The sequence below is a fragment of the Phascolarctos cinereus genome, unplaced genomic scaffold, assembly GCF_003287225.1.
Source record: "Phascolarctos cinereus isolate Bilbo 61053 unplaced genomic scaffold, phaCin_HiC Scaffold_5;HRSCAF=322, whole genome shotgun sequence".
In the NCBI taxonomy this organism is placed as follows: domain Eukaryota; kingdom Metazoa; phylum Chordata; class Mammalia; order Diprotodontia; family Phascolarctidae; genus Phascolarctos; species Phascolarctos cinereus.
In genome coordinates, this window is record NW_027555958.1 from 37,898,004 (window position 1) to 37,910,336 (window position 12,333).

At 44.6% G+C, this 12,333-nt stretch overlaps 1 protein-coding gene across 1 annotated transcript in view; it reads right to left on the reverse strand.

The window, feature by feature from the left end:
* Positions 1 to 1,513: 1,513 nt before the first annotated feature.
* The window catches only part of LOC110192282 (acid-sensing ion channel 2-like), a 358,620-nt gene continuing 347,800 nt past the window's right edge, over positions 1,514 to 12,333 (reverse strand). The window contains exons 9-10 of the mRNA XM_020963360.2: positions 11,229 to 11,297; positions 1,514 to 2,576 (exon numbers count right to left, since the gene is read on the reverse strand). Of these exons, the coding sequence (XP_020819019.1) occupies positions 2,475 to 2,576; positions 11,229 to 11,297 (171 nt within the window). The 3' untranslated portion in view covers positions 1,514 to 2,474. The remainder of the gene's footprint in view (positions 2,577 to 11,228; positions 11,298 to 12,333) is intronic.

Sequence of the window (12,333 nt, forward strand, 5' to 3'; positions counted from 1 at the left end):
GCTTAAATGGTTTTAAGCTTTAATTACTTAAGGCTTTTTGGGACACCCCGTATAGCTCTTAGTGTAGAAAGTCCCAAATAGCACTCTCAGTTCTGGTGCCTGAAATTTATGAGAGAAAGCTTGTGATTTTGATTTGGAGAGAAACCTTAATTATAGATTATACATGGATTAATTATAGATATAGAGCCGGAAGAGATCTCAGAGGTCAGCTGGTCTAGGCCCCCTATTTTCCAGATGAGGAAACAGGTCCAGAGGAGTGGAATGACTTGTCTAAGGTCACGCAGGTATTAAGTAATAGAGGTGGAATTTTGAACCCCAAAGCCATAACTTCTCCCACTGTATCATGTTGCCTCTTGATCACTGAACACATGCCTGGAGCAGAGGTATGGTCATTGTGGGGTTATCAGCATTTCTTTTCTCATAATTAAGATACTTGGAGGTCCCTATTGTGGACCATACTTTGAAAACTGACACTTTGGGGTTAGTGCCCAACATCAGTAAAAGATTTCTTGTCGTTATCGGATCCAGGCTGCCCCAACCCATATACTCCATGTTATAATGTGGAATAAGGCATTGAAAGCCTAGGCTAAAATGCAAATGCTACCAAGGTGGCGCTATACCTATAGTTGGCTATGAAGACCTTAATCTGATTTAGTTTATCCAAGTAGTTAGTTAATAGTGGGATCCTAAGGGAATAAGACACAGGTGAAATAGTTTGGATGAGCAAAGATCTTAGGGTCACCTAGAGAGTGCCAGAAGAGATTTTTGAAGTCATTGAGGCCAAAATCTTCATTTTACAGATGAGAGAGCTACAGCTCAGAGAGATGAATCATGTTTCCCCAAGGTCACACAGTGGAGAAGGAGAAGAGCTAGGATTCAAACTCAATGGTTATTCCATCATACTAGGCTGAAGGTTCAAGGCATATGGCTCTGGTCAGGCATCATAGAATCACAGACTGAGAGTTAGAAGAGGCCTTAGATGGCCATCAAGTCCATTGCCTCACTTTACACATGAGGAAATTGAGGCTGATTGGTGAGTGGATTCCCTTTCCAAGGTCACATACCTAGTTAGTATCTGAGGCTGGATTTGAACCCAGGTCTTCCTGATTCCAAGTCCAATGTTCTATCTACTATTCCATATTACCCCCAAAGACAGGACAAGACAGTGGAGGATCATGAATAATATGAGGATGTGGGTGCCTTTTAGTACAAGGTGGGGTGCTTTGAGGCCCATGGAAAGTCCAAAGCAGAGGGGTTGACAAATTTTGCCTTTTGAGTACAGTTCTTGCTGAAATCTCATTTACTGTGAAATAGGCAATGAAAGCCCTCATCAACAGGCCTGCCAAGTAGGGCTGGTTTAAATTCTGGGCTCCTGAAACAAATGTTTTTCTAAACTGCATCTCCTCGGTCAGCTTCCAGCCCACCAGCCCCCTTGATGTGATAGCCACAGTCTGTCCCAGCTGAGAAAGTGACTAGGATTTGGAGACAAGGCAGAAAGAACACAGACTGGCCATTTCCACAAGACCAGCTTTAATATGATTGTAGTTTGAAGCACAGAATAAATTAATGGTAAAGAAAATTCCAAACAAACAAAATCCCATGAAAGCTTTAAACAAAAAATGAAGAGAAACAAAGAAAAACCAACCAACCTTTTCCTCCCCCATTTCAAAGAAAAAGGACCAGAGTGTACGAGCTACATGACAATAGAAATACAACAGAGGAGTCATGAATAGATCTTCCAGGTCACTGAGTCTGTCCCAGGCTCCCTGGGCAGTTGGGAGCTGGTCCCCTTTGGTGCTAAGGACCCCATGGGGCCAGCTGGGGTTTAGGGAGGAGGGCGTGGCCGTCACAATGCCTGGCCCTTTCTTGGAAGAACCAGTGAAAACTACACAAGGACAAAAATGCACTCGAGGGTCGGTCAGATTCATACTCGGTGGCTTGGTTTTTATTCTCATTCAGGCCGGCAGAGTTAGTAATGGTGGTTTTTGTCATCGGGGAAAGAGGTCAGGACTGTGATCTCGTCCCGCCAGCACTCGGGCCTCGGAGTGAAAACCAGAAACCGCAAAGAGAGGAATGTGGCTTATAAAGACAGAGATGGACACGGCGCAGTAAAAAGGGCAGGCATGCAAGTGTTTTATACATTTGGCAGTAAAGTAGGAGAAATGGCCAGCTTTGTTTACGCACAGTTCCAGAATTGGAATTCTCTTCCGGAGAAGAGAGTCACACCCCATGGGGAACGAGGACGGAATCAAGTCAAAGGTGGCTCTTGCTAGGTTTTGGCAGATTGTTTTGTTTTGTTTTGTTGTGTGTATGTGTGGTGTACATAGAGATACATCTTTAAATGCATAGCGATTGACTCTTTTCATCGGGTTCAGCCCTGAGCTTGCCGTCCCCTTTCCTTGGGTCTCAGGGTCTCAAAGTTCTGGTTTGTTTCGTTGGGGTGGGGGACGGGACCGTCCTCGGGGTGGGGGGTGTCAGCAGGCAATCTCCTCCAGGGTCCCCAGAGTCGTCTGCAGGGGCACGTTCACAGTGTGGCTGATGGTTTCAGAGTGGTTTGGCATCGTGTCACAGGTACTCTGAGGAAGAAGAGCAGTGGAGCAGACTTATTGCACGACCCACCACTGTGTTTCCCTGAGGCCTCCTTTGATTGGGAGGGCACTGGGCAATATACTGGCCATAGCCTGTGTCCAGGGAAGTCTCAGCCTGGGGAGGGTCTTGGAAAGGTCACAGAACCAGAGTCCAGTTCAACTCTAGTTGGAGTCTAGTCCAACTCTAGAATCAACTCTAGGCCAACTCTTTCATTTTTCACATGAGGAAATGGAAGCACTAAGAAGTTTGGTGACTTGCCCAGGACCATACAGGTAGTGAAGGTCTCAAGCAGGACTTGACCTCAGGCCAAAGAGTCAGAAAACTAGAGCTAGAAAGGGCCTCAGAGGCTAGCTGACCCAATCAACCCATTTTACAGATGATGAAACTGAGATTAAGTGTCTTTCCCAAGGTCACACAAGTAGTAAATCATAGAGGTGGGATTTGTTTTTTTTTTTTTTTTTTTGGCTAGGCAATGGGGTTAAGGGACTCGCCCAGGGTCACACATCTAGTAAGTGTTATGTGTCTGAGGCTGGATTTGAACTCAGGTCCTCCTGAATCCAAGGCCAGTGCTCTATCCACTGCGCCACCTAGCTGCCCCTATAGAGGTGGGATTTGAACCCATGTTTTCTGACTATATTTCTTTCTGCCACACCATTCTGCTTCCCCCTATGTTGTTAGATAATATGACAGAACTCTCAGGTGGTGCCACAGTGCACAGAGTGCTGGGTCTGCAGTCAGGAAGACTCCTCTTCCTGAGTTCAGATCCGGCCACAGACATTAGCTGTGTGACCTTGGGCAAGTAACTTAACCCTGTTTGCCTCAGTTTCCTCATCTGTATAGAGAAGGAAATGGCACACTACTCCAGTATCTTTGCCAGGAAAACCCCAAATAGGGTCACAAAGAGTTGAACATGACTGAAATAACTGGACAACAACAAATACAAAGCAGAGGGAGGAAGGAGGGTCATTCAGGCCCTGGGTAGGGAGAGAGGGCATCACAAATACTCTGATGACACTAAGGCTAGGAAATGCCTGGCACAGAGGAGGTGCTTAAAGAATGCTTGTTGACTTGATTTCATTGGTTGAATTAGAGGCCAATCGAGGCTAATTCTGTCATTTTCCAGATGAAGAAACTGGGGATTAGAAAGTGAATAGGATCATAGGATCATTGTTTTAGAGCTGGAAGGGACCTCAGAGGCCAGCCAGCCTAGTTCCTTTGTTTTTTGTTTTTCAGTCATATCCAACTCTTTATGACCCCATTTGGGGTTTTCTTGATGAAGATACTAGAGTGGTTTGACGTTTCCTTCTCCGGTTCATTTTACAGATGAAGAAATTGAGGCAAATGGGGTTAAGTGACTTTCCCAGAGTCTTACAGCTAGTAAGTGTCTGAGGCCAAATTTAACTCAGGAAGAGGAGTCTGGGTCCAGCACTTTATCCACTGCACCACCTAGCTGCCTCTCTTTATTTTATGGATGAGAAAATTGTGGCTGAGGGAGGTCAAAAAACCAAGGTCACACAGGCAGTGCCAGATTCTCTGACTCCAAATCCAGTCACTTGCTTCACCAACTTGGTCCTCCCTGAGCTTCCCCACCTCCAATTCTATGGAACAAATTGTCCCACTGTTTCTATTTCTAAAGGATTCCTTTGTTTTCAGGCCCCTGTCATCAGGCTTCCATGGCCTGGCTTGTCTCTGTCGTCTTTGGCTGCACTGAGCTTTCCCCTCTGGTCTACTCCCGTCTATCTGCTGAAGGACCTGGGCAGTAACAACCATGGGGTATTGGTGACCCAGCTGCTGTCCATGGTAAAGGGGAAGGATGGGCTGAGCTCACGGCACTCAAGTGCTGAGGTTGGAGACATAAAGTGGGGGGTGCCAGGATGGAAGACAGCCCTGAGCAGAGAAGAAAGTGGTGGGAGGAGAGAATTGGGGAACTGGAACTGTAATCCTCTGCTATTCAGTTTGTTATGAAGGTAACATTGCTGGATTTGGAGTCAAAGGATATGGGATCAAATCTTGGCTCTGCCACTTTAACTATGTGACCTTAGGCTAATCCCCTGACCTCTGTGGGTCTCAGTTTCCTCAGTATAGTACAGTGGAAAAAGTGTAGAGTCAGAGGAACTTGGTTCAGACTCTGATTCTGCACCTGTGTAACTTCAGGCAAGTCACTTAACTGCTTGATGCCTCAGTTTCCCCCTCTGTAAAAACATTGCATTAGACTAGGTAGAATCTGAGATCCTTTACAGCATCTAAGACTCTATGATCATATGACCTAAAGAATGGTATTGAATTAGGTTGCTGGGAGCTGGGATAGGTTGCCCTGAGCTTTGATAGTGTTTCTCTCTCTCTCTCTCTCTTTCTCTCTCTTTGTCTCTCTCTCTCTCTCTCTCTCTCCTTCTCCCTCTCTCTCTCTCCCACACACTTTCTTCTTTCCCCTTTGCTTCCTCTCTCTTCTGTCTCTCTTTCCCCCCCTCTTCTGTCTTTCTCTCTTTCTCTCTCCTGTCTCTTTCTGTCTGTCTCTGTCTCTCTCCTTTCCCCTCTGTCTCTTCTTCCTGTCTATCTCTCCTTTCCCTCCTTTTCCTCTCTCTCTTCCATCTCTCTTCTTTCTGTCTCTCTCCTTTCCCCTCTCTCCTGTCTCTGTCTCTCTATCTCCTTCCCTTCTGTGACAAAAGACATTGTATGTGTGAGATAACTGGGTGGATTGATGGGTACATCCTACAGCCAAACCAGGAGTAGGCTGAATGCAAGTTCCTTCTGGGATTAGAAAAGAGGAAGAGGGCCTAGAGGAGGCACAAGAGGGCATATAACCATAAGAGAATCATGGATCATAGGATTACAGATTTAGAACTAGAAGGGTCCTCAGGGGTCATCTAGTCCAACTCTCTTTTATAGGTGAGGAAAATGAGGCCCACAAGAGTTCACACAGGCCATAAGAAACAGAAGTGGGATTTGAACCTATCATCCTCTAACTCCAAATACAAGATCGTCACCACCCCTCACCCCGCTGCCCTGATCTGTGGTTGTTCTATGAAGAGGAAACAGAAGCCCATGGCGGTGAAGAGATTTGCCTAAGGTCATCCAGTTGGAAGTATTCAAGCCAGGATTTGAACTCCAATATCAAATCCAGCAGTCTTTCCTGTACAGAACTCTGCACGTCTAAAATGAAGACTATGCCAGCAGAAGAGAGGTGATGATGAAGAGAAAAGCAAGAGAGGAGGAAAGAGGGGAAAGTTGAGACCATCAATAGGTCTGGAAGATTGTCTCTAGCTTCCTCTGGTGAACGAGCCCAGATCAGTAGAAGCCAGAGGCGGAAGGGAAGACCATTGGCTATCTCCATGATCTGAACCTAAGCTCACTATAAAGAGGATGTTATTATTATCCAATAATTGCGCATCTGGTGACCTGAGCCAATTTTCTCATCAAAGGGATGTACTGGATGAAGGGCCCTCTGGAAGACCTCTCCAGGAGTCCAGGGATCGCATGAGAAGCAGGTGAACTTGAGTTTCTAGAAGGCAGTGGTAACACATCAGAGTTTTTAGGGAGACTTCAGGGTAATGAATGGTAAACATTTTGCTGGTATGCCTGGGCAGTGGAGCCAGCTGAGAGTGCTGGGCTGGGCTACAATCTACTTGGTTTTAGAATAAAAAAAGCACCCTATGGTTTTATAACACTCCTTAGGTCAACTTTGGATAGAGGGTAGCAGGAGAGATGGGAGGTAAAACCACAGCAAGAGGAAGTGGGCATAAATCATCTAACTGGCCCTGTTCCTCCGCATGCTCACAGAAAACACTGAACAGTTGGGGCAAGTATACTGCTAAAAATAAAGCTTGAGGGAGGGCTGGAGTGCAGAAGGGAACCAAATGAGGTGCTTCAAGGCAGGGGGAGTGGAGGCCAGGTGGTGCAATGCAGCGGCAGACCATGCCTGGAGAATTTAGACAACGCAGAGGGACCCATCTGACTGAGGGGTGAAAGGTGAATGGTATCAATGAAAGGCCTGAGGAAGGCAAGAGGAAGCAGGGAAGGGAAGAATGAAAAGGAGGAGAGGATGGAGGAGGAAGAAGGTAGGAGAGGGAGAAAGGAGAAAAAGAAAATTAGCCAATCAACACACGTTCTTTGAGCCTACTTTGTACATGGTCCTGTGCTAGGCTCTATGGGGAATCCAAAGATGCCTTCATGGAGTCTTTAGTCTAGGAGGGGAGACAGGATGAATATACATGTAGCAGGCCAAATAAGTAAGTGCAATAGGAATTCAGAAAAGGGAGGGGTGTGTGTGTGTGTGTGTGTGTGTGTGTGTGTGTGTGTGTGTGTGTGTGTGTGTACTTGTATGTGTGTTTAAAGCTTCCTTTAAGAAATTCGAGTTGATTGAAGGAACCGGGGATATTTAGAATGGCAGGAAGAAGACCCAGGGGTGGGGCTGTGAGGGTGTGCATGGCTACAATAGCTTTCCTCAGGTATATGAAGGATTGTGGCAGCGAGGTGGCGCAGTGGATAGAGCACGGGTCCTGGAGTCGGGAGGACTTGCATTCAAATTTGACCTCAGACACTTACTAGCTGTGTGACCCTGGGCAAGTCACTTAACCCCAAATGCCTCTAAAACCAAATCCCAACAAAAGTATATGAAAGGTTGTTATATATGTAGCTAGATTAACCTTGTTCTGTTAGGTCACAGAGGACAGAACCAGGAGGAAGAGATGTGAGTTTACAGAGGAAGTTATAGGCTTGAAATCCAACAATGAATGAGAGCCGTCCAAATGTGAAAGAAGAGGCTACCTTAGGAGGTGACAGGCATCATTAGAGATCTTGGTGACTACTTGCCAGGTATGTTGTGGTGGGGGCTCTTTTAGGGTATGAGTTGGACAAAATGAACCCTGAGGTCCTTCCTGCCTCTCAAATTCTCACACTCTGTGATTTGACTTCTGAGGGGGTCTTGAAGGATGGCTAGGATATGGATAGTTGGAGGGGAGAAGGGAGGGCATTCCAGGTTACAAAAATCACTTGAGCAAAGGTATGGGGTCAGGAATGATCACGGGGGAATGTGTAGCTATAAGGAGATCGGCTTAGGTGGAGCAGAGGGTGGATGCTGGAGAGAGGTAAGAAATAGGTTGAACTGATAGAATGAGGGCAGATTATGGAGGTCTTTGGAAGTCAGGCTGAGGGGAAAGGCATGGTGTAGTGGAAAATGCACTGAATCTGGAGTCAGAGAACCTGGGTTTGAATTGCTGCTCTGTATTATAGCATTACAATCATTATATAATTTATAATATGATATAAAATTATCATAAGTATTATAGTTAGAGCTAGAAAGTGACAACATGAACTTTCTTTTGAAGCATTTGCATTTTAGACAAGAAAAGGCTCAAAGAAATGACTTGTCCAAGGTTACACAATCTGGATTTGATTTAGTAGGTGATAAAGGAATCATCATGGGTTCCTGAGCAGGGGAATGATGGGATCATATGGAGGGTGTCTAGTACAACCTTTTATTTTACAGATGGGGAACCTGAGGCCCAGATTTGCTCAAGATCATAGAGGTGGTAAGTGGCAGAATTAAAGTTCATACGCCAGTTCTTTATTTCCAAATCCAATGCTGTAATCCAAACCCCTCATTTTCCAAAGGAGGAAACTAAGGTCCACAGGGGTTATACAAGTACTAAGTCATAGGAAAAAGATTTGGACCCAGGTCCTTTGATTACAAATAGAATCTTTCCATTTTGCTACGCTGCATACATTTGGATTGTTAGGAAGATTAGTTTGGCAGTAGTATATAGGATCGCCAGGGATGGATAGCCAGGAATGGGAAGAGATATGAGTCCAAGAGACTAGCCGTGAGGCTGTTGCAATAATCCAGGCATGAAATGAGGAGAGTCTGGACTACAATGGTGGCAATAGGAATGGAGAGTAAGGGATGAATCTGGAAGATATCCCAAGGAGAAATTAGAGCACTTAGTAACACTGTCTGCAAGGGACAGAGAAAGAACAGTCCAAGATGATTCTTAGGTTTCTAGCTTAGGATTCTGGGTGACACCACTAGCAATGAAATAATTCATAAAAGGGGTCTGGGGTGGAGAGGACGAGGTAAATGAAGATTAATTCAGCTTGGACATATTGAGACTGAGGGAATCATGGTATGACAGGATCACAGGTATATACCTGGAAGGACCTTGGAGGTCATTAAGTTGACCCCACCTTCAATTTACTGATGAGAAAACTGAGGTCCAGAGAGAGAATTTGTCCAGGGTGACAAAGCTGGTGTGAGTCTGAGGAGAGATTTGCATCCAATTATGTCTGAATCCAAGTTCAGTGCCCAATGCATTATGCCATGATGAGACATCTAAGGCTATAATTTAGCTATAACTAGGGCAGGGTGACTGGGTCTTTGTCACAGGCTGCTGCATTTTGAGAGTTCTTTTTAGCACTTGCAGTCATTTAGCAGCCTAGAAATAAGGGAGATAACAATCTATTTTACAAGAATAATAAGTTAATATAGAAAACTATCAGATGGTATAGCTTTCTACTCCAGAGGAGCTCCTTTCCAGCTGTCCCTTTCACACTCATTGCCTCCAGAAGACATTTTTGGTGCAGCTTGCCATGGTCATAATTTATGCTACTTGCCTGAGCTTCAAAAATTTCTAGTTACTGCTCTGGTGATGGTTAAAGTCCTGAAAATGGATTAATTTTCACAAGAAAGTGTACTGACCATTAGATGAGAGAACTGTGGACTGAATCTCGGGGGGAGAGAGAGAGAGAGAGAGAGAGAGAGAGAGAGAGAGAGAGAGAGAGAGAGAGAGAGAGAGAGAGAGAGAGAGAGAGAGAGGGAGAGAGAGAGAAGGAGGGAGAGGTGAGGGAGCATTCATTCCTAGGTAGGTAGGGGGATTAGGATAGGAGGAAAGTAGAGTCATGGAAGTCATGACTCTTTCTTTCTTTTTTCCTTCCTTCTTCCTTTTTCTTTCTTCTTTCTTTCTTTCTTTCTTTCTTTCTTTCTTTCTTTTTCTTTCTTTCTTTCTTTCTTTCTTTCTTTCTTTCTTTCCTCTCTCTCTTTCTTTCTTTCTTTTTCTTTCTTTCTCTCTCTTTCTTTTATCAAGAGAGATCAGAGCATGTTTGAAAGTCAAAAGGAAGAAGGACTAGGAGGGACATAGTCACCAGGGGACAGAAGCCCCAGCTTGCCTGCTCTGGTTCTGTAAAAAAAACCTACCCTATAAGCATATCAGAATGGGAGCTCCTTGAGAGTAAGGATTGTTTTATTCTTCATATTTGCTATCCCAAGCACCCAGGACAGTACCTGTTATACACTAAGTGCCTAATAACTGCTTCTGGATTGATCAGATCAAAGCTTCAGAAGAAGAAAGTCTTAGTTGTTTGAAGTACATGAACAACAATGACTCTTAGCAGTGCATAGCATTATCTAGGATTGAGGCACTCATATATTAAACAGTGGGTGGCTCATTTTCAATACGTACCCTTGGTACGCTATCCTAAGCTTGGGGCCCTTGTGGCCCACTGATCAACGATTTCCCAGTTTGTGGCCTGGAGTGGAATTTGGACACCTCTAGGGCACCTGTTTACTAGGAAGATGGTGGCAGGGGTCATGGGATCATAGAAGGGCCACTAGAGGCCACTGAGTCCTAATCTCTTATTTTACAGATGAAGAAACTTGAGTGACTTGCTCAGAGCTGTACAGTGTCTGGGCAGAATTTGACCTCCAGTCTTCCCGACCCCAAGTTTGGCAGTCATAATAGCTAACTGGCTATTATGCCACTCAGCTGCCTGCAAGGTCCTCATACTGCTTTTTATTTCCAGATAGGAAGAAGGGGGTCTAGGAAGCACCCCCTTATAGTTTGTGCTATAAGGGGAAAGTCAGCTTACTCAGAATCTCCAGGGTTTTCTGTCTCCCATTGTGACTTCCTTGGGTCCTCTTCCAATGCCTCTCCTGGCCTAGTGTGTATGGGGAACTCCATTGATCTCTCAGCTCGTTTGTGGCCTAAGCCTCAGATTTCCTTGAATCTCAAGGATTTGTTGATGGGGGAAGTCAAATTTAGGGCAACTTTGATTTCTATTTGTTTTTCCTGTAAGACACGTCATTCCTCTGGGTGAATGAGCTCGTTCGCTTGCCCCTGCTAACACCTGATTAGCATGAGCTTGTAATGGAAGGCGGCCTGGGAACTGCTCTCTTGGATCTGTTAATTTAGCCACAATCAATGTCGCTGAGGTTTATATGCCAGTGCTCCTCGACTCACAGGGATGCTCACTCAGCTAATTCGTGCACTACCTTTCTGATTTGTCCTACTTTGAGAATGAAATACAGAGGTTCCCAATGGGGACAGACTGGCCTTCCACTTCTGAATGAAGAAGGGGATGTCTAGTGAAGCCTCCTGAGGCCTTGAAGCAACCAGGCTAGGGCTATTTCTGGACAGCTGGTAGGCCTGTTGTCATGGCAGTGTGCCCAGAGATGTCAGCCTATCCCGGCTAAAGAACTTTTCACTGAAGGCATGGAATACTCAAGGATGGGAAGCCTTTACGTTGTTGGGATCTCTGAGCAGTTCTGAACCCACGGGAGGAAATTTGAAGGGCAAGCAGCTCTGGCTGGCTTGATTTTTATGAAAACAAAAAAACCCCAGTCATACCTTAAACCCACAATCCCCTCTTACCACGTTTTCATCGTGACTCCCTTCCTCTTCCTCTTTCCCAAGTAGATCTAACAACTTCTCCTTTATCAGCTGAAAAAGAAACAGACTTGAATGGGCTCAGGTATCAGGACCACACAAAGTCACCACACCATATACAGCAGGAGCAGCAGTTTTATACTCAGGCACACTAAACTTAAAAAAAATATGATACATGCATATATTATGTGTGTTATATATAAATAATGTGCACTATATGTGTGTATAAATAAGTGCATATATACAAGATGGGAACGAATGGACTTAACACACCTGATCTTCTGGCAGGGAACCTCTGAAGGCTGCTCGAGGCTAGAATGGAACTTTTCTCTAGTGTATATTGTTCAGAATAGATAAACTGTTTGCCTGGGGCTTAGAGAGATTCATGCATAAACACAAACATACACACAGCTACATAGATTTGTACACGTAATGCACAGATATTCATGCACATCAATCTATATATGGAATTTTGGTAAGGTGGATATTGTTCAGAATAGGCAGGCTTGGAGATATACACACATTATATATATATGTATATATACATATACATATGCATGTAACATACATATACATACACATATAGATTATATAATAAATAAATGTATATAATCTATATAACTATATCTATATCTATATTCATATCTGTATATGCCAGAAGCCAGGGTTTTCGTTTCTAGATGGTGGTTGAAACCAGAAACAAAGCTAGGCAGGTGTAAGTCAGAGGGTATTGTGGGAAAAAGGAAGGGAATGAGAGTATAGGAAGGAAGAGAGGATAAAAAAAGGAGGGAAAGAGGGAGAGAAAATGAGAGAAGAAAGGAGAGGAAAGAAGGGAAATGAGAAGGAAGAAAAGGGGGAGTATAGAAAACGGAAAACCAGGGGAAAGGAGGAGAGGAGAATAGGACAAAGAGGAAAGGAAAGGTAGGGAGGAAGGGGCGAAAGGATGTTTCATTCTATGTCTTTGGCATAGCCTTGACCTCTAACATGGGTCACTCAATGTCCACCTGATCACACCCTTGATAACTATTTAATGTAAGAGACCATTTCTTTCTTGTCTCCCCATTGTGCCTAGGGCAAAGCTCTGCTCACA